Here is a 23419-nt window from a genome sequence, read left to right as displayed (position 1 = left end):
AAGCCTGTAGTTTGACCTTTTTTTTATGTTGTACTTTCCTTTATGTTTGAAAGAATTTTGTACTCAATCCTTGTGCTCTGCTGTTGAATTGAATGAATGAAGAATTTTGAGTTCTTTTGTACAAAAAGTTTGGTTCCATTCTTGTTTTATTCCCCGTGATCTCTTTAAATGCTTGTTAAATAACAAGGAATCTAACACGGTTCCCTGAAAATAAAATTGAACATAAGCATAAAAGACAATTTTTAAATCCAGGTGCATTAACATATGCATCATGCATTTCATTTCTCAAAACAAAAACTCATTCCATTTTTCCTCATCTCCAGTAGTTCAAGTTGATTCCTCAACGTGCATACGCTACTCGCTCTAACACAAGAAGAATCATGGATGTAGTTCGAGAAGAACAAGCTGCCTTCAGAGAGGAGATGGACTTTGTCAAAAGCAAAATTGAGCAAATCTTTGAGGCTATACAAGCTCTGGCTAGAAGGGAAGAAGGGGCTCGTGTTGCCGCTACCGCAAGGAACGACGCTCTAGTTCAAGGGGTTGCTCTCCAGTCAGGATATTCAGTTCCTATTCCAAATCCTGTTATCTACGGTCTTCCTCCAGATTTTGTTCCACCGCCTGAAAGAACTCATGTGCCTCCACCTGCGCATAATTCTGGAGTAGCTAATGGAGTCGCTGCGCAGGGACCTCCAGTGGTCAATCAAGTGGTCATTCCTCGCACTGATGAGGAGCTCCAGGACGAGTTTGAAATGCAGAATTATAATGGAGCTACTCCAATGGTCATCCCTACTACTGTCCAGGATTCTGAGGCTCCTGATGTGTCGTGCGCTGGCCGAAAAGCTAAAGATCTTGGAAGGACATAACTCAACCTGATTGAGTGCCTTGGAGATGTGTCTGGTCCCAGACGTGGTGATTCCTCCAAAATTCAAAACGCCGGAATTTGAAAAATACAAAGGCCTCACATGTCCTAACATACATTTGAAAATGTATTGCAGAAAAATGGTTGCCTATGCCAGAGATGATAAACTCATGATCCATTGCTTTTAGGATAGTCTAATTGGGGCATCTTTAGATTGGTACATGCAATTGCAGTGTAACAACATCCACACTTGGGATGAGTTGGCTGAAGCATTTACAAAGCAAATACAAATATAATACTGACATGGCACCAAACCGTACTCAGCTTCAGAGTATGGCCCGAAAAGACAGTGAGTCTTTTAAAGAATATGCACAACGCTGGAGAGAATTGGCTGCAAGGGTGCACCCGCCGCTGGTTGATCGTGAGTTGATTGACATTTTCATGGGAACCTTGCAGGGCCAATATTATGAAAGATTGATCAGTAGTGTGTCCACAGGATTTTCTGACATGGTGATCGTGGGAGAAAGAGTAGAAGAAGGACTGAAGAGTGGTAAAATCCAGGGAGGTTCCAGCAGCCAACCAATCTTGAAGAAGCCTTTCAATGGATTCAAGAGGAAGAAGGGCGAGACTAGTGCCATTTCTTCTCAAAGGGGGAGGGTACCACCCAGGGCTCCTGCTTATGTGCCTTATTATCAGTACCCTTACGTAGCAGCTGCTCAATATCCAACCATGCCTTATCGTCCAATTGCTCATGTTCCTATTCCAGCTCATGTACCTCACTATCAAGTTCCAGTTCCTCAATATCAAACTCCACAACCTCAGTTCCAGGCTCCTCCACCTCAACATCAACAGAGAAATCAACAGAATAATCAACCACGTCTAGTTCAACAGCAATGACCAAATCAACAGAGGCCATATCAACAGTACAATAATATGAATACCACTCCTATCCCAATGACTTACACTCAATTGCTAATGTATTTGATTCAGAATGAGACTGTTGTACCAAGGAAATTACCTCCAATGCCGAAGCCTCATAAGCCTTGGTATGATGAGAATGCTAGATGTGCCTTTCATGCTAATTCAGAGGGTCATACAACAGAGAATGGCAAGGTGTTCAAGCTCCGGGTTCAAGAGTTGATAGATCAGAAAATATTGTCTTTTGCTGATGTTCCAAATGTGGGGAACAATCCTTTGCCTAAGCATGATGGTTCAGGTGTCAATGCTATAGACAATTCAACTGATGATGGATTGATAAAGGATGTGTTCAAGTTGAAGACTCTTTTAACAGTGGTCCATGCTAGATTGATGGAAGCAGAATTGATGAATGGAGTACATGATAATTGTGTCGTGTGTTCATCCAACCCTGATCAGTGTGGTGAATTCAAAATTTGTCTTTAACGTTTGATGGATCATCGGGTTATTCAGTTCACTAGATCAAATATTGATGAGGATGTTGTTGCGATTGTGCTTGTATTTGATCAAGAGAGGCTTCCCAAGCCTTTTGTGGTCCCTTATCATAAAAATGTTGACCTAGAGCCAGTGAAGAAGATTGAGCCCATGGTTATCTATGTTCCCGCTTCATTCTCATTTGATAGTACCAAAGCAGTGCCTTGGAACTATGAGCCTGTAGTTTATGTGGGTAACAAACCAGTAATCTTGAAAGAGCCAAACGTGACTAACATCGCTAGAGCTAGTGGTGTGACTCAAAGTGGAAGGGTTTTCGCTCCTGAAGTGATCCCAAACAAAGAAAGTGCACCAACACTTGAACCAATGAAGGGGAAAAAGGTAAATCCTCTAGAAGCAGGAGAAGGCTCATCTAAGAAAGCACTGAATGCTGAAGAGGATAGAGAATTCTTGAAGATCATCAAGAGGAGTGATTACAAGGTCGTAGATCAGCTCAACCAGACTCCTTCAAAAATATCCATTCTTTCTCTACTTATGAGTTCTAAGGCTCATAGGACTGCTCTATTGAAATTCTTGAACGAAGCTTATGTGGCAGAAGACATCAGTGTTATTCAGTTTGATGATGTGGTTGCTAACCTCAATGCCAGTAGTTGTTTGATGTTCACTGATGATGATTTACCCCCTAATGGGAGAAAACATAATATGGCACTTCATATCTTCATTAAGTGTACAAAAGTTACTCTGGCTCGAGTACTGGTGGATACAGGTGCATCCTTGAATATGTTGCCAAACACTACCCTAGCATAATTGAATATTGAAGGGGTGCAGATGAGACCCAGTGCTTTGATAGTGAAAGCTTTTGATGGGTCTAAGCGAACGGTTATTGGGGAGATTGACCTCCCAATCCTGATTGGCCCTCAAACTTTCCGTATTACCTTCTAGGTAATGGATATTAGGCTTGCCTATAGTTGTCTGTTAGGTAGACCTTGGATCCATGTTGCTGGAGATGTCACCTCGACACTCCACCAGAAGCTGAAGTTTGTTACTTCTGGTAAGATGGTATCGGTATCCGGAGAGGAAGATATCTTCGTCAGCCATTTGACTTCTTTCAGATGCATTGAAGTAGGTGAAGACATTGTTGAAACTCCTCTCCAAGCCCTTGAAGTGGTCAACCTGGTCCAGACTAAGCCGAAGCCTGTTGAAGAACCCAAGAGGGTCATGTCCTCGTGGAAGAGTGTGAAAGCTGCAATTGAAGCTGGTTTCCCTGGAAGTTGGGGCATAATGATTGAATTACCAGAGAAGAAAGACAAGTGTGGATTAGGATATCAGCCGTCTATTGGACTTTTCAAAGATCAGAAGATACATCATGGGAAGGTTCCTAGCATCCAGGAAATATTCTCCAAAGCTGGTTTCCGAAGTGATGATCAAGTGAATGCTCTTGAAGATGAAGATCCAGATTTGTCGAAGATGGTGTTTTGTGGACCTCCGGATGCCGTTCTCACTAACTCGAAGGCAATAGATATTCTGGATATAGTTTCTTTTTCAAAGTAATTTACTGTTTTCTAAAACATCTAATGCCATGCCCAAGGTATATGGATAGCTTTGTAGGGCCCATTTTGTGTAAATATTTAAGCCTTATCATCAATACAAAGCACATTTTTTGAGATCCCTGTCTTTCATCTTTTTAATTTTTTTTACAAACAAATAAACAACAAAATTAAAAAAAAATGGCAATTTTTATTTCATATCACTTTCATTTTTCAAAATCTTCCTCTAAAAAGAAAAAGCATTTCCATGCAGATCATTAATAACTGGATCCATTGAACACGACAATGCTATAATTCCCTATGACTTCGACCTCTTGATTAACCAAGCTGAAGAGGATGATAAGGAAGACTGTGAAATCCCAGAACAGTTGACCAGACTTTTGAAACAAGAGGAAAAGATGATTCAGCCTCATCAAGAACCAGTGGATGTGATCAATCGGGGGACTGAGGAGGATCGAAAGAAAGTCAAAGTCGGAACTTCTTTGGAAAAAAGTGTGAAGGAGGAACTAGTCAAGCTACTACATGAATATGTGGATGTGTTTGCTTGGTCATATCAGGATACGCCAAGACTCGACACCGACATAGTTGTGCATAAGCTGTCATTGAAGCCGGAATACCCTCCCATCAAGCAGAAGTTGAGAAGAACTCGAGCAGACATGGCTGTCAAGATCAGAGAAGAGGTCAAGAAGCAGTTTGATGCAGGTTTTCTAGCTGTTGCAACTTACCCGCAGTGGATTGCTAATATTGTGCCAGTTCCGAAGAAAGATGGCAAAGTTCGAATGTGTGTAGACTACAGAGATCTGAACAGAGCTCGTCCCAAAGATGATTTTCCTTTACCTCACATTGATGTATTGGTAGATAACACAACTCAGTTCTCTGTATTCTCCTTCATGGACGGATTCTCAGGATATAATCAGATTAAAATGTCTCCCGAAGATATGGAGAAAACAACTTTCATTACACCATGGGGCACCTTTTGTTATAAGGTAATGCCTTTCGGCCTGGAAAATGTCGGGGAAACCTATCAAAGGGCCATGGTAACTCTTTTCCATGATATGATACATAAGGAGATTGAAGTCTATGTGGATGACATGATTGTCAAGTCTTAGACAGAAGAGGAGCATGTTATTCATTTGAAGAAGTTGTTTGTAAGATTGAGGAAATGCAAATTGCGCTTAAACCCTGCTAAATGCACTTTTGGAGTCAGATCTGGAAAGCTTTTAGGATTCATTGTGAGCCAGAGAGGCATAGAAGTTGATCCAGACAAAGTCAAAGCTATTCAAGAGATGTCAGCACCTCGGGCAGAGAAGCAAGTCTGCGGTTTTTTTGGGCAGATTGAACTATATTTCCAGATTCATCTCGCATCTGACAGCCACTTGTGAGCCAATATTCAAGTTGTTAAGAAAAGATCAAGTTGTTAGGTGGAACGATGATTTCCAGAGTGCATTCAATAAAATCAAACAGTATCTGTAAGAACCACCAATCTTAGTGCCACCAGTTCCAGGAAGGCCTCTCATTATGTATTGGACAGTACTCGATGAATCCATGAGATGTGTACTGGGGCAACATGATGAGACGGGTAGAAAAGAGCATGCTATCTACTACCTAAGCAAGAAGTTTACAGAATGTGAAATCAGGTACTCCATGCTAGAAAAGACTTGTTGTGCATTAGTATGGGCCGCTTGTCGTCTGAGACAATATATGATTTCTCATACAACAATGTTAATATCCAAGATGGATCCCATCAAGTACATATTTGAGAAACCTGGATTAACTGGAAGAATCGCCCGCTGGCAAATGTTGTTACCAGAATATGACATTCAATATGTAACTTAGAAGGCCATTAAGGGTAGTGTGTTATCATAGTACCTTGTGCACCAGCCAGTGGAGGACTATCAATCGATGAGACTCGACTTCCCAGATGAAGACGTCATGTACATAAGAGACTATGAGATTCCATGCCCGGAAGAAGGACCCGAACCAGGATCGCGGTGGACGCTCGTGTTCGATGGTGCCTCAAATACATTGGGTAACAGAATTGGGGCTGTTATAACTTCTCCAACGGATTTTCATCTTCCCTTCACAACAAGGTTATGTTTCAAATGCACCAATAACATGGCGGAGTATGAAGCATGTATCTTAGGAATTGAAGCAGCTATTGACCTAAGAGTCAAGATTCTTGAGGTGTATGGAGACTCAACACTTGTCATCTATCAAATCAAAGGAGATTGGGAGACCCGCCATCCCAATTTGATCCCATATCAAGAGCATGTCATGAAGCTAATCCCCTACTTTGATGAGATTAATTTCCATCATATTCCTAGGGAGGAGAATCAGCTAGCTGATGCCTTAACTACTCTATCATATATGTTCAAAGTCAAGTGGGCTAACGAATCACCTGCTATTACAATTCAACGTCTAGATGAGCCAGTACATTGCTTAGCAGTTGAAGCAGAAACAGATGGAAAGCCTTGGTTTTATGACATCAAGTGATATCTTGAGAAGCACGAGTATCCAAATGATGTATCCATCACAGACAAAAAGACCTTGAGGAAGTTATCAACCAATTTCTTCCTAAGTGGTGGTGTTCTATACAAAAGAAACTTTGATTTAGTTCTACTCAGATGCGTGGATAGACACGAAGCCGACCTACTCATCAAAGAAATCCATGAAGGTTCTTTCGGCATTCATGCAAACCGGCACGCAATGGAGAAGAAAATCCTTAGAGCTGGTTACTATTGGTTGACAATGGACACAGATTGTTACCACTACGCCAAGAAATGTCACAAGTGTCAAATTTATGCTGACAAGGTGCATGTGCCACCCACTCCTCTTAATGTTTTATCAGCTCCATGGCCATTCTCAATGTGGGGAATATACATGATCGGTATGATTGAGCCTAAAGCTGCAAATGGACATCAGTTCATTCTGGTTGCCATTGACTACTTCACTAAGTGGGTAGAAGCAGCTTCTTATGCCAATGTGACGAAGCAAGTAGTCACTCGGTTTATCAAGAAAGAGATAATTTGTCGCTACGGAACTCCTAGCAAGATTATCACTGATAATGGATCAAATCTGAATAATAAGATGATGAAGGAGTTATGTGAGAATTTCAAGATTGAACGTCATAACTCGTCACCTTATAGGCCAAAGATGAACGGAGCTGTAGAGGCAGCTAATAAGAATATCAAGAAGATTACTCAGAAGATGGTGAAGACCTATAAAGGTTGGCACGAGATGCTACCCTTTGCTTTGCATGGATATCGAACAGCTGTTCGCACTTCAACATGGGCAACCCCTTTCTCACTAGTCTATGGCATGGAGGTTGTGCTACCGATAGAAGTTGAGATCCCCTCGTTGAGAGTCTTGATGGAGACAAAATTAGAATAAGCAGAATGGATTCAAACCAGGGTTGACCAGCTCAATCTAATCGAAGAAAAGAGGATGATAGCGTTGTGTAATGGTCAGTTATATCAGAGGAGGCTCAAGCGGGCATTTGACAAGAAGGTTCGACCTCGAGAGATTAATGTGGGTGAACTAATTTTGAAAAAGATAATCTCCCTCCAGAAGGATTCATGTGGCAAGTGGATTCCAAACTATGAAGGACCATTTATGGTGAAGAAAGCTATCTCTGGTGGAGCTTTAGTTCTCACGAACATGGATGGAGAAGAGTTGATACACCCCGTCAATTCTGATGCAGTCAGAAAGTATTATGCCTAAGAAAAAAAAGATGGATAATAAAAGCTCGCTAAGTTGAAAACCCGGAAGGGCGACTTAGGCAAAAAATGAGCATCCCGATGAGTTGAAAACCCGAAAGGACGGCTCAGGCAAAAATTAGGGATAAACAAAAAATTAAGCCCGATAAGTTGAAAACCCGAAAGGGCGGCTTAAGCAAAAAAGGGTAAAATCTCTCGGTGAACTGAAACTCTTAAGGAGCAGTTCATGCAAAAGTTAGGGAATATCCAAAGATATAATACTGTAGCGACATAAGTCAACAATGCAACAAAGCTTAGATGGAAGAAAACAATCCAATTACCATCTCCAGAAGCAAAGTAATGAGGACTAGAGGACATAAGGGAAAGTAGCAAAATTGTATTTCGTTGGAAAATCAGTTAAATTTTTGTTGCCATTTACTTGCTTGCTTTCTCTGTGGTCTCCTCTTAGAGGGGTTTACATCTTCATGAACCCCATGTATAAGTTATTCTTCTCGTCAAATAAAATTGTTCAGTTGAACATTTGCTTTACCAATTATTTCTGTTTTTCTGCTTAATGTCGCTTTTATTTTTGATAAGATAAAAACATTAAAATAGTGGAAACAATAAAGCTTTTTGAAAACTTTAATTTGTTTTGATTTTGAAAGTATAAAAGGAATGTTTATTGGTTTACAATAATGCATCTGGTTCACAAGACGTGGGACCTTTCCTGGATCATTGTAATCTAAAGCAAGTTTGAAACGGATTTTCTTCGAGAAGCAAGAGTTCCCAATTGATGCCCGCTTAGCGACAAAGCATAAATCCGAGTTTTGCAAACCATCTTCATGGTGTCAAAACGATTCAAAGCCAGTGGTGTCGGGAAATCAAATCTTGATACCCACAAAATGCATAAACTAATATATTCATGCATTCACACTCATTTTTCATATCATGTACAAAACAGATCATGCATAAACCTCTATCGAATTTAGCCACTTTTCAAGGAAGTCCAGGTTAATCCTCAACAACATTAAGGTTCAATAGTTCTTCTCAAGAGTAAAAGAGTTCTCTTCTTCAATGCAAATTGCTTTCAAAAAACCATCAATATTGGTGATGTTTCTCAAGATGAGGTTTCTTCCCCAACAAGGTGATTGATGGTCTCCCATTAGAACTCTAGTGTCAACGAAATTTTTGCTTGGTTTCCTCAATAGATATTTCCCCACAGAGCTTTCCATGTATTTTATTTACTCCAGCAAAATTTCATAAACTCCCCAAGCGAGTTTCATACCACTAGGATTCCTTAAGCAAGGGATCTCCAATAACTCTATCTTCAGCAAATCTCTTTGAAGTAGCGGTCTAAGATGGACATCTCTTCGCAAGGTAGCAATCTCCCTAGTGAGTCTAATGGACAAGAGTTCCATGATAGACAAACTCTATTGAATGTTTCTCAGTATATCTCCAGCGAGTCTCCTGTGTGTTTATTTCCCAGAGAGTCTCTTGTATTCCCCAACAAGTTTCTTCAATCAATCCTCGGAAGAGTTACTGTTCCATGTTGATCTACTATGCGATAGAGCATTAGATTGGACCTATCAGTTCGATAATTGAGAGTAATGTTAATCCTTTGGATATCATTAACTTTTCATCCTCAACAAGTCTCTGGGATCTTCTCATTCCCCAAAAGAGTCTTTTGTCAGTCAAGCGCAGTTGGATATGCGGTTATTCCCCAAAGTAAGTATTTTGTTTATTTTCCAGCAGTTTGGCATTATTTTCAGCCAAGAGCAGCTGAATACTATTTTATTTTCCAGCAGTTTGCTTCAACCAAAAACAGTTGAATGCATTAGTTTCAGCCAAGAGCAGTTGAATACTATTTTATTTTTCAACAGTTTGCTTCAACCAAGAGCAGTTGAATGCAGTGGTTTCAGACAAGAGCAGTTGGATATCATTTTATTTTATGTAGTTTGCATCAACCAAGAGCAGTTGAATGCTATTTTTTATTTTAAATTTTTTGTTTCAACCAATAGCAGTTGAATGCATCTGTTTCAGCCAAGAGTTGCTAAATATGACATCTTTAGCCAAGAGTAGCTAAATATGATCATTTATTTCCCCAGGAGTCTCTTCCTTTAATGTAGAACATCTGAAGAACAATCAAACAGATACTTTGTAACAAATCCATCCCAGAGATCTATTGCCAGTCAAGAGCAGTTGAACATGATTCTTTGATCCCCAATCATTTATATTCATGATTAAGAAATCAAGAGTATTTCTTAAACGCATTTGCATATCATTTGAGAAATCAAGAGCATTTCTCAGTTCATTTACATTCATGATTAAGGAATCAAGAGTATTTCTTAATTCATCTATATTCTCATGATTAAGAAATCAAGAGTATTTCTTAACTCGTATGCATTCTCATTATTAAGAGATCAAGAGTATTTCTTAACTCATACATTTTCCATTTACATTCATGATTAAGAAATCAAGAGTATTTCTTAATTCATACCATTTCATATTTAAGAAGTCAAGAGTACTTCTTAACCTGCATAACATCTGAGAAATCAAGAGTATTTCTCATTTCATTTACATTCATGATTAAGAAATCAAGAGTATTTCTTAACTCATACACACTTCATTTTCATGATTAAGAAATCAAGAGCATTTCTTAACTCATATGCATATCATCTGAGAAATCAAGAGTATTTCTCAGTTCATTGGCATTCATCGTTAAGAAGTCAAGAGTATTTCTTAACTCATACACATTTCATTTTCATGATTAAGAAATCAAGAGCATTTCTTAACTCATATGCATATCATCTGAGAAATCAAGAGTATTTCTTAATTCATCTGCATTCTCATGATTAAGAAATCAAGAGTATTTCTTAACTCATACATATTTTATTTACGTTCATGATTAAAAAATCAAGAGTATTTCTTAACTCATTCGCATGTCATATGAGAAATCAAGAGCATTTCTCAATTCATTTACATTCATGATTAAGGAATCAAGAGTATTTCTTAACTCATCTGCATATCATCTGAGAAATCAAGATCATTTCTCATTTCATTTACATTCATGATTTAGGAATCAATAGTATTTCTTAATTCATCTGCATTTTCATGATTAAGAAATCAAGAGTATTTCTTAACTCATACATATTTCAGTTACATTCATGATTAAGGAATCAAGAGTATTTCTTAAGTCATATGCATTTTCATGATTAAGAAATTAAGAGTATTTCTTAACTCATACATATTTCAGCTACATTCATGATTAAGGAGTCTAGTGTATTTCTTAATTCTTCTACATTCTCATGATTAAGAAATCAAGAGTATTTCTTAATTCATCTGCATTTTATTCAATCATATGATGATTAATATATCAATAATATTTATTAATTCACTCATTTCTAAGGAGTCAAGAGTACTTCTAAGCATCGATATCATTTGTCATCTAATGATTAAGAAATCAACAGAATTTCTTAATTCATTTGCATTCATATTTAAGGAGTCAAGAGTACTTCTTAAACCTTTGTTGCATCCATATCACCATATGATTAGGAAATCAAGAGAATTTCCTAAATCTTCTTGCATTCATTTGCATTACCATCTCCTAATTAAGAAAGTCAGAGTATTTCTTAACCTATGTGCATTCATTCGTGATCACAAGCATGTCATTCTTCTGTATAAGAGGGAAAAATTTAGGTCTGTTTGGTATTTAAACTATCTTTCACCATGATGATTTGAAGACAAGAGTTCTTCATATCCTCCAGTTAAAGATGTTTAAATAGGGGCAACTGTCATACCCTAAATTTTACCCTGAATTTTTCACTCGCATCAGCATAGCATGAATCGATCCATTTTGTCGTGCATTACATTAGTTAAAAAGTATTATCAGAGTTTAGATAAAAAGTCAGGAGTTCTAGTATATTATCTGATTTTGATAACATTCATTCAGTCATATGTTGATTGAGAAGTCGGAAGACTTGATTTCTCGATCTCAATGCATCATTTATTCTGTTGCATCTTGTTTTAGAGGTTCAGAAAGTGATAATCAAGAGTATTGTCGTCGTCTGAATCTTTGTAGGGTTTTGTCTGTGTTTGAGAATCAACAACAAATTGTACAAGAGAGATTCATTTGCATCTGATTGTCTGTTCACGATTATTCAGTCAATAATTCAGTTCACTTACATGACATTTGCATGTTATACTTGTCACAACATGCATTTTGTTCTGCATAATGTTTAAAATATCAGCCAGATAATTTTTTCGGATCTACAGACAAACCGGTTGAATCATTTCCCAAACATACATCGAATTAGTGGCCGAAAATTTTCAAAAGTGAGCTTTCAGACGTCAGTTTTATTGATCTATGATTCGCGTAGTTCAACCTGGCATACTCATTTTATTTGTTCGACTACTTTTTCGACCCCATTCTGACCCGCCCGAGCCTTTTAACCGGTCGATTTTTATTTCAAAATTTGATCAAAATATGTATGTCTCAGATAAACTTATTTCACGCTAATCATTTTACTGCATTCGATTTATTTTTTCGGACGCTATCACGCCCGACTTTTGTTTTTTTTCATCCGATAATTTTTATTTTTTATCAATTAAATCATAAAAATGATTTATAATTTTTTTTGAGTATTTTAATTTAATTTGTTTTGAGTTATTAAATTTATTTTTGATTATTGTTTGTACTAGTTTTTAAAGTTGTTTAATCAAAATGTCAATTTCTTTAAGTATATACATGTAATATAAGGATATTAAGGCAAACAGTTGGAAAGAGGACCACAAAGAAAATGCCACGCGTCCTATCTTGAATCTTCCCTCATGTTTTTCTGTCTAGCCATTGTTCTCCTCTCATGTGGGACCAAAACACACATAGCAGCCACGTGACTATTTTTCTCAAAAATATCTCTCTCGATAATCTGAAAGAAGTGTATAATATGAAATACACACACAATATCATCATGAACTCTCTACAAAAAGATTTCATAATCTTTTTTGTGAAAAGAAATATCTCATAATCTTTTTTGAAAAAGAAAAAATCTCTCTCAGTATGGAAAAGAGAGAGTTTTTTAAAAAAAAATAGAAACATAAAATAGGAAAGAGGGCATTGTTGTCTCCATCGGTCACGTTGTCGGCCTATTTTCTTCCGTATAGATACATAGCACTACTGTCCTTACCCATATTTATCTTTCATATCTTTTGTTAAAAAAAAAGCAAAAACAGATAATGAAAAAAAAACCTTCTTTGAGCTCACCGCCTGGTAAGCCCCTAAAACTCAAGACATTCTCTTCCATTTCAAGGACCAAACGGCCATCCCAAACTGACTTGCAAACAACCGTTACCATATTCCCCGTGTCCTCATCGTACGCACCACAAACGCATCACTTCCGACCATCACCCTTAAACCAATCTTCTCCATCTTCATCAAATAGTATTGAGCTGGCAACGATCCGGTAACGCATTCGCTTACAAGTTAAAGCTTATTATAGTTTTGTTTCAAGGTTTTTCTTGTGATTTATTCATGAAAGAAGAAGTTGGAAAATATTTCATACAAAAAACGTATAAGTATTTTATTTTCTGTTTTTATTTTTTATTCTTTTACTATTAAGTATATATTATTTACTTTTTATTAAATATTATTTATATATATTGATTTACTTCTTTATTGAACATTGTTTTATTTATTTTGATTTACTTGTTTTTGAATCTAATATATTTTACTGAATGATTATTTCATGTACATACCGATTTACTTTTTGGTTTATGGGATATTATTTTGGTATTTTCATTTACTTGTGTTTGAATCTAGTTTATTTTACTGAATGATTGTTTTATATGTACATATAGATTTGCTTTATGGTTTATGGACTATTGTTTTGGTTAACTTTGTATTTTAGTTATTGAATATTATTTTATTTATTTTAATTTACTTATTTTTTAATCTAGTTTATTTTATTGAATGATTGTTTTATATCTGCATGTTGATTTACTTTGTATTTAATACTGTTATATATATATATATATATATATATATATATATATATATATATATATATATATATATATATATATATATATATATATATATATATATATATATATATATATATATATATATATATATATTATATATATATATATATATATATATATATATATATATATATATATTGATTTCCTTTTTTATATATAGCTAGTTTGTTGTGTTTTGATTTAATAAGTCTCTATTCTATTTTGATTTGCATTTTTGATCCAAATAAAATCATGTGTATCGACTAATATTTTGTTTGGCTGCATTGTTGTTATGATAAAATTGAATCTGAAAGATCCTTACATTTGACGCAATAGATTATGGACTCTAGTTGGACTTTTGTTGTTCTCTTAATCATTGAAACTAAGTTTGTAATGATATAAAATAATATGTTTGATTGTTGCTGCTTTTTTTTTTACAGATGCGTAGCAATTTTGAAGTTAAAAATTCAATTTAATTTCAAAAATTGTTTACACGCCTAGATTTTTGTTGACCGACATCAGATAGGGAGATTCCTACATGAATCGCTTTATGACTGCTTAAACATTACGCTAAATTTCTTTTAATTTAATTTATGATTTTATTTCGAGTCCCTTGCCTTTCTCTTGGGCCTTCTTACAACGAGATTCTTTTATTTTTTCAACTGTCTTTCAAAACTTATATCATTTAATCATCGAATCGTATCCCCATTCGATAAACTGTACCCCCATTCCCGAAATTTTGTAATAAATTTACCGCTTTCATTTATTTTTATTGTATTAGTTGATTGTTAATTCCAACATTAAAATCAACCCTTTTTAAAAAAAGAACAAAAACAAATACTTGATCCAACGTCGAACAATTTTCACAGAATCAAGAACCATTTCCATTCTCCACTTCTCTTTCATTTTCAAAACTCTTCAAATCATTTCATTCTATTTCGATTTAAACGTAAAGAATAGAATCCTCGATCCAATGTCAAGTGCCTTTTACCTAATCAAATCCAAAATACCTAATCATACTTAAATACAATTCCAAAAAGGATGAAAAAGGAGATGGTCTCAAGCCTTCGATTCCTCTCCTCAATTACTTGGATACGAGTAGCCTTACTCGTTCATTCGAGCAATTGTCATCTGTTTAAAAACTTCTAACCCCCGCCACATCCAAACTCTTTTCATAATCAAATTTAAGTCAAACTCATTTTCGTAAGAAACATGGACGAAAAAGGAGGTGGTCTGGAGCCTCCCATTCCCTTTCTCGAGTACTTGGATACGAGTAGCTTTACTCGGTCATTCGAGTATTTGTCGTCCTCTAAAATACATTAAGCTTATTTAAATCCTTTTGCAATTAAGGATGAAAAGGGAGATGGTCTAGAGCCTTCTATTCCTCTTCTTGAGTACTTGGATACGAGTAGCCTTACTCGGCCATTTGAGTAATCATCATCCAAACAAAACACTCAACCAATCAAACTTGTTTTCCGCCCTTGCGCGACCCCGAAAACATTTTCATAAAAGAGTATGCAACATCCATTTTGATGCGAAACAAACAAAGACTTCAGCCTCAAAGAGAGAGCATCAAGTAAAGGTTTAATCGCTCAAATATGATCCAAGCATCACTCTCTTTAAAAGCAATCTACCTAGTAGTTCTCTTTGGGTAGAACTATGTATGCCTCGAGTTCTTCATAGCACCTGAAGATACGTAGGAGCAGGATTGCGAAATCTTGTCAGGCACATTAATATTAAAAAAACTCTAAGTCTTTCCTTTCTTCCTTTATTTTTCTTGCTCAGTAAGTAGAAGATAACAATTAACATTAGCTAACACTCTATCGCAAATTTAACTAAGTGGTTCCCGTTGAGTACAACGGACGTGAGGGGTGCTAATACCTTCCCCTTGCGTAACCGACTCCCGAACCCGAATTTGGTTGCGACGACCATTTTTTTTTTGTTTTTTGTGGGTTTTATCAATATTTTACCTTTCCTTCATCGAAATAAATAAAGTTAGGTGGCGACTCTGTTCGAACATCTTTTCCGCAAGCGTGAGAACGCTTCGCGAAGGATCGCGTTTTTCGAGATGCGACAACGACCTGCTGCCCTTTCCATTCTGGAGCCTACTCCTGCTTCCCTTTCCATTGATGACCAATATGACAATGGTGAGGGGGGCCAGGGTGAAATAGACAAAGGACAGCCTCAGGGCCAAACTCCTGCAACCCCTACAACTGAAACTATTTCTGAGGGTATTAGAGCTTCGACAAGAGCAAATGAGGGTCACTCTTTAGAGGAATTAATAGCTCTAAAATAAAACCAACCCCTTGAGTATCTGAAGGCTATGCTGAGTCGAAGAGAAAGCTCATCTGAAAGAAGTCTTAGCACTTCTATAGCCTCTGAGGATAAATCTTCAAGCAGACCCACGAATGAGGCACTCTTAAAAATTAAAGAGAAAATCTTTAAGGGTGACTTATTCATACTCTTGTTGATTGATCCTTCTTCCCCTTATCTTTGAAGGCTCTCCTTAGCCAAGTTAATCTATTGGATGTTTCTCCTAAAGTTGCCAATATCATTTTGGAGTTGGGTACCATGATAGAACAGGTTGTCGAGGACAATAAACTACTTCCCCAAATTACCAAAGAAGTCGAGGAGAAATCAGGTGCTAAAGTTGCTGCTTAGGATGCATCTAGTGAATCGACCAACAAGGCGCTAAAACTAGAGGAGACGAAGAAGAAAAACCAAGTAGAGATCGAAAACCATGATCGTGACATTGCCTCTTGGGCAACGCAAATAAGGGAACTTCAGTCCAAGATCACTGAAGTCGAAAAACATAAAGATGAACTCTTAAAGTTCGATGATGCTTCCATGGCTAAGGAGCTAGATTTTGGCTTGGAGTTTGTCGAAAAAGCGTGCAAACTAGAAGTAGAGCTCACGACTCTTCATTCGAAACGATCTTTGTGTGAGAAACGTCTGGAGCTTCATAAGACAAAATACCTCCATATGAAGAATCATCTCCCATTTTAACTTCAGTCTCCTTACCATCATTTATTTCTTAATGACTTTTGGTTTTACTTGTATTGATTATTATCCCTTTGGGCCCTTGTAACGAATTCCAGCTATATTGGCAATATTTTACATTACCATGTTGGCTTCAGCTTATTTTATTGCAATTACTCGTTTATTATTCTTATCTCTTGCAATTACTCGTTTATTATGAATGATCAAAGATCTTTGAGAGAACTTGTTGCCCCTGATGTCAATTATAATGCTTTATGTATTGAATATCCTGTTGTTGTTGTACCTTTTGAATTGAAATTTTATTTAATACACTTGTTGCCAAGGTTTAATGGTCTTGCAGGTGAGGATCTGCATAGACATCTAAAAGAATTTCAGATTGTATGTTCTACACCATTGAGGCCTCAAGGAATTACTGAAGATCATGTCAATCTTAGAGCATTTTCATTCTCACTACAAGGTGCTGCAAAATATTGGTTATATTATCTTGAGTCAAATTCTATTACAAGTTGGAATAATATGAAGAAAATCTTCTTAGAAATATCTTTCTCTACTTCAAGAGCTTCTTCAATCAGAAAAGAAATATGTGGTATTAGACAGGTTGACATGGAATCATTGGCCGAATACTGGGAGAGATTCAAGCAGTTAGTGTCAAGTTGTCCTCACCACCAGATTTTTATGAGGGATTGCTACCAATAGAAAGAAACATTTTAGATGCTGCTAGTGGTAGAGCACTTGTTGATAAGACTTCAGTTGCTGCCAAATCCTTGATTGAGAACATGTCACTTAACTCCCAACAATTTACAACAAGGGATAATTTTGTAGTCCAAGCAAAAGGTGTGAATGAGATTCAAGTTTCTTCTTCCAACAAAGCTTTAGAAACCAGAATTAATGAACTTACCTATTTAGTGAAATAATTGATGTTACCCCTTCCACCACCACCATCATATAACCCTCCATAAGTAACCACATCTTCACCTTTTGAACCTTCTCTAGAGGAACTTGTCAAGCAAATGGTTATAAATAGTCTCCAATTTCCGCAACGAATAAATTATAGTATTCAGATTTTGCAAACACAAATTGGACAACTTGCCACTTTAATAAATGCCATGCAACAAGCTCAAGAATCAAATCAACTACCTGCCCAAATGATGGTGAACCCAAAATTCCTCAATTGAGTGCAATTTCCTTGAGATCCGAAAAAGTTACAGAACTACCCCCAGAAAAAAATAAAAATAAATTGTTAGTGTAACACCTGAAAATAAACCTGAACCTTCTATTGTTGTTGAGGCTGAAAAAAGTATGTATCACCAATCCCTTTCCCACAAATAGTACTAAAAAATAAGAAGATTGACGAGGAAGAGCATTCTGTTTTTCAAATAGAGTTGCTTTCTGAAGTTGTTGATGAAGCTTATTCTGATTTGTTTTCAACTGATTTTCCAACTTTTTCTAGTTTTGATGATATTTACTCATGTGATGATTGTACTAACACTAACTTTTGTGTTGTTTGTGCTGAGATTGATGTTGCCTTGCAGGGTGACAGTGTAAGTGAAGTTGTTTATGTAGTTGAAGCTCTTGACATCCCGGCTACCCCAAACATACCATCCATTGAACAACCACCTTCTTTAGAGCCTAAACCACTTCCTGAGGATTCATATTATTCATCAAAGCTTCAACTTAAGCAGAAACATAAGAAGGGAATTTGATGGACCTTGGATGCCACTCGTGATATTAGCCCATCCATATATATGCATAGGATCTCACTTAAAGATGAAACAAAAGTAGTGAGGCAGTCCCGTAATCCTTTGATTCTTGATATTGTGAAAAAGGAGATCACTTTCACGTGTCCATTCAAGACTTTTACTTATCGAAGATTCTTTTTTGATCCTGGAATACAAGGCAAATGCACTAATCAAAATTTCAAGGTCAATGTACACTACCCAAAGTTACTCCATGAGAACCTGACTTTGGAAGAAGAGACTGTAGAAGAGCTCTCTTTGGGAAAGGCTGCTTAGGCAATCATTTATCCGCCTTGACTCCTCGGGTGTGTTCTTTCCTTTCTCTCACTCTTATTTTATATTTATGCTCTTTCATTTAGGATAATGTATGTTTTAAGTGTGGGGGAGAGAACCATTTATTTGTTTTGTTTTGTTTGTTTTGTTTTTAGTTTTTCTCTGTTTTGGTTTTTGTTTGCTTTCTTAAAAAATAAAATTGCATGCTTTTTCCTTTGGTTTTTGAGTTACAATTATGAGTATTTTTCTTAGTTCTCTTGACTAAAGTCTTGTGGTGTGATGTGAAAAATTTGTTGTGCACTTTTAGTATGATAGGTAGGACTAAACTCTAAATTATATATCATTTGTGATAGATCAATTAACCTTGTGAGATTTTGAGCCTCATATGGATAAGATACAAAAATCTATCTCTTTCTTTCTTGTGTGGTTCACTCATGTCTGTTAGTCTCTAGAACTTGAATTGACTCTTGTTGATGTTGTTGTTTACTTGTGCACACTGATATGATAAATACAGTTTTTTTAGTCAGTTAGCCAAAAAGTAAACCCTGAAATAATATCATCCCTTGTTTGAAACCCCCTTGAGCATATTATCCTTTTTTTGTTTAAAACTCATTACAAACCAAGAAGTGAAAAACAATGTTATATCACTCTATTCAAATGGTTGAAAGAGTCCGGTTTTGAGTTGTGTGGGGTTGAATAATTATGTTTGTAATATTTCAGAAGTTGGTAGAAAAATAAAATAAAAATAAAAAAATAAAATAGAAAATAAAAAGAAATGAATGAAAAAAAAATAGAAGGATGTATACATGTCAATACATACTCCTTATGAAAAAAAAAGAAAAAAAGAAGAAAAATATGAATGAAAATAGTTACTATAGAGTTGTTGAAGTGAATGAAATATTTTGTTCATTCAACTCCTGCAGTTTGTTTCAAGTCTCTTTTGTCTCTTTGAATTTTAGCCTAGTACCCCTTAGGATTTATCTCACCCTTACCTTCGCCACGTTAAAACCAAATAAAAGTCCTTTTGATCTTTGTGTGCATGTATTTCAATTGTGGATGTTAGAGTCTTTTCAAGCTTATGGTAGTACTGACTTTCATGTTGTGCTTTGAGTGTAAACAGTTAATCTAAACACTTGAGAGTTGAGTGAATAATATCGTGTACGGATCTTACTGCTGTTGATGTACTCTTTGGTAACCTGTTTTTCTATCTGCTTTGAATGTCACAAAAAGTTTCTTATTAACACCATATTCTTGAAGCTTAGACTTAGAATTTTTCTTGCACCTTATATCATGATAACCTTTAGAATTGCATGTTTTTTTGTTCTCTTTTTTTTTCTGTTTTAAGGTTTGACCTAATAATTTTGCTCGGAGTGCAAAAGTCCAAGTGTGGGGGAATTTGATCAGTGAATTTTGATACATATTCTTCTACTATTCTATTTAGGCAACTCTATAGTTTATTCTATTATTTTACTATTTTAGTGTGTTTTTATATTTAATTTAATTTTTTGTTTTATTTTATTTTCGTACTTTATTTTCAGCATAAATAGTTATTTGATACTTTGTTACTATGCAGATCATAACTTGAGCTACGAGGATTAGATTGATGCGTTCTAATATGCGTTAAAAGCTGAGAGAATAAGCTAAAACTTTCATGTTGAAGTCAAAATCTGATTCGGAGTGAAGAAAAGTCTAATAATTCGTTTTATTTCTAGACTTAAGAAAATACTTAGTTTTTGGGCCGATTTTGTATTTTTTCGGGTCGGTTGCTATTAGGCCCAAATTCCCTTGCTCTATTTAAATAACTTTGTAGTTTTAGGATTGAGTGGATTCAGAATTCATGAAATAGAGAATAGGGCATATGAATACCATGGAGAGCTAATTCCCAAACAGTTGATCTGCTGTATTCGAATTCCACTTTGAGGTTTTTATTAATTTTAGTTTAATTTTGATTTCTTTTCAATTCTTCCTATAAACTCATTTTCTTAATTCAATTACTTTGGTTTGCTTAATTCGATTGTTTCTTATAGGATAGAGTTGATTAAATTTGATTGTTTGTATGATCCTTAACTATAATCATGTTAGCGTAGTTTTTTCGTTATCGTTTTTGATTAAGTCGTGTTTGCTTAATTCGTGTCTGCTTAAATCCGTTTGCTTAATTCGGAAATTTGGAACATACATAATATAATACCAATTGCGCTTGTTAGTGGGTTTTGTAATCGAATGAGATTGAATCCGTTAGGTAATTGAAATTATAAGAATCGACGATAAGTCGGAAATTGATACAATAGAATAACTTATTTATTAATTTTGCTTTTACCTTTAATCATCTTCGATTTAAGACTTGAACCTTAAGAACCCCCTTCTTTTCATTCGTTTGGTCATAACATTCAAGAGTTCTTGTGATACGACATTCGAGTGTCGCTTTTACACTTTTAAACTCATTTTTGACTTGTGTGTGACAGCGGATCAATCACCCATCCAAATACTACTTCAAGTGAAGCACACTTAATTGTGGAGTTCTTATCTGTTGGGCTACCGAAAAGAAGATGCATCTTGTTTTTGGTAGCCCAACATATAAGAAACCCACAGTTAAGCGTGCTTGACTTGGAGTAGTATTTGGATGGGTGACCTTCTAGGAAGTTTCCTGGAAAGCGTGTGAGTGAGGTTAAAACATGTTGAAAAGACCCCTGTTGGTTTGTGGGGTAAGTTGATAATCTTGAAGGCAATCTGGGGTTTTACAAATGGTATCAGAGATAGACCTGTCCTAGTACGATGTGGTTCGGGGACAAACCAAACGGAAGCTGGCGGGCATGTAACACCTGAGGGCAGATAGTGGTTACATGTTACACCCGAGGGCGAGGGAGTGGTTGTCGGTGCATGAGGCATGACAATGAGACACTCCTAGTAGCTTCTAGGGAAAAACTGAATTCACATCGGAATGAGAGGGATCCTTAGGTTATGCATGTATGAGACTACATGGTTGAAGGAAAGCTTATAAGGATTAATTGGTACTACATATACCAATAAGATGCATCTTCTTTTCGGTAGCCTAACAGATAAGAACTCCACAGTTAAGTGTGCTTGACTTGGAGTAGTATTTGGATGGGTGACCTTATGGGAAGTTTCTTGGAAAGCGTGTGAGTGAGCTCAAAACATGTTGAAAAGACCCGTGTTGGTTTGTGGGGTCAGTTGACAATCCTGAAAGAAATTTGGGGTATAACACAAATCGCCTTGGATTCTGCTTGATGGGCTTTTCCCAGGATTGATTGACAACTTCATTTCGATTAGATCTCTGCTCAAACCAGGCATCTCATCATAATCCCACGCAAAAAAGTCCTTGAACTCCTCCATCCACTTGATCATTTAGACTTTAAGTTGAGGGCTTATATTGACGCTAATGTAAGTTGGCCTTTTTGTCAAACATTCTCCTAAGTTTATTTCCTCAAGTGGATCTTGCGCCATCATCTTGATATTTGTCACCAGCAGATCCTTCTCGAATCCCAAAGGCTCTTCATGATAGATAGCATCGAGCCTCTGGCCTTGATCTTCGTCCTGAACCTTATCGGTTGGTTATTGATCAAAGTCTTTTCCATGACCCTTTTGGTGAAATTCCTTGTTGGCTTCGACAACCATGTTTTTTACTTCAGCCTCTAAGGCCATTGTTTGTTGTTTTCGGCTACGTAAGCCGAAATCCTTTTTAGTGCTTCGAACTCATTCATCATCATCGAATTCGCTTCCCTAACCTGTTGGGTTGACTCCTGACGTTCCTATATATCCAAAATCATCTTTTCCCACCACCTCTCTATCCCAATGAAAGCCATTGGTGGGGTCTAAGTACAAAGAGCAGTATGCCTCATTGTTTGGAGTAAATGCAAATTTGGCCGGATCGAATGGAGCAATATTGGCCAAGTGTTTGTCAAAATGACGTTTGTCGACATGATTGATAGGAGTCCTGAAGTAGCCCTGGTCTGCTTCTATGTTCTCCATAATACCGTCGGGGCGCTATTTGATGATTCTTTGGTGTATGAAGGATGGTACAATTCCAACTCCATGTATCCATTTGCGTCCAAGTAGCAAGTTATAGTTGGCCTTTGTCTCCACAATCATAAACATTGTTGATCTGGTGACAGTTCCCACTGGTAACTCGACCTAGATTCCTCCAAGGATAGTACCCACCTTTCCTTCGTAGTTGGAAAGCACCATGTTGTGGGGTTTGGCATTCGTGTCATATTTACCTATTTTTCTCAACATGTGATGTGGCATCAGATTCATCGTTGCGCCGCAGTCTACCAAGATCTTGTTAATTGGGACATCTTCGACCTTCCCAGTAATAAACAAAGGCTTAAGATGACTCTTCATTGCCTCATCTGGTCTCTCAAAGAAAGCATTTTACTCCTCTACGCAACCATTGTTCATCACATAATAATACACTCGTTTGTGAGCGACCATTTCTCTTTCTATGATATTGTCAGTGTCTTCGACCTCTGTTATCTGGTCGAATTCTCTGGGCAGCACTGATACCACACCAACTAAGATATACAGTGAAGGCTCTTAACCAGAGTCGAAATCATCCATTATCATTTCATCTTCGGCGACCATTCGATCATATTTCTCTTTGGCCGCCTCTGCCGAAGTGTTAAACTTCCCTTTGACAAGACTTACTTCCTTTTTTTCCTTCTTTCCAGAAGGCACATTGGTGTTGGATTCATCTTTTTCATGTTCCTCAGCCTCCCTCTATGCTTTCATCCTTCTCCGTTCCCTTCTCCTTTAGGACCTTGTCATGGGATTTTTCCTTTATAGTTTTCAGAGATGTGGGATGTTTTTCTAGAAGCCTGGAATTCCTTATGGTATGCCAATGACGAACCTCTGTCTACTTCGAAGTTC

At 36.6% G+C, this 23419-nt stretch overlaps 1 protein-coding gene across 1 annotated transcript; it reads left to right on the top strand.

The window, feature by feature from the left end:
• The first annotated feature begins 1813 nt into the window (after nt 1–1813).
• Nucleotides 1814–3073, top strand: LOC127094438 (uncharacterized). The gene is made up of 2 exons (XM_051033271.1): nt 1814–2191; nt 2288–3073. Exons 1-2 carry the CDS (start codon nt 1814–1816, stop codon nt 3071–3073), a joined length of 1164 nt encoding a protein of 387 aa, XP_050889228.1.
• The last annotated feature ends 20346 nt before the right edge of the window (nt 3074–23419 follow it).

The sequence above is a fragment of the Lathyrus oleraceus genome, chromosome 6, assembly GCF_024323335.1.
Source record: "Lathyrus oleraceus cultivar Zhongwan6 chromosome 6, CAAS_Psat_ZW6_1.0, whole genome shotgun sequence".
NCBI classification, from domain to species: Eukaryota; Viridiplantae; Streptophyta; class Magnoliopsida; order Fabales; family Fabaceae; genus Lathyrus; species Lathyrus oleraceus.
Note: the sequence above shows the minus strand (reverse complement) of the source record. Positions and strands in the feature narration are given on the sequence as shown.

Coding starts and splice junctions, on each gene's coding strand:
- LOC127094438 (XM_051033271.1), top strand. CDS start 1,814: ATGACTTACACTCAATTGCTAATGTATTTGATTCAGAATGAGACTGTT. Junction 2,192..2,287: donor AAGCAGAATTGATGAATGGA/GTACATGATAAT, acceptor CGGGTTATTCAG/TTCACTAGATCAAATATTGA.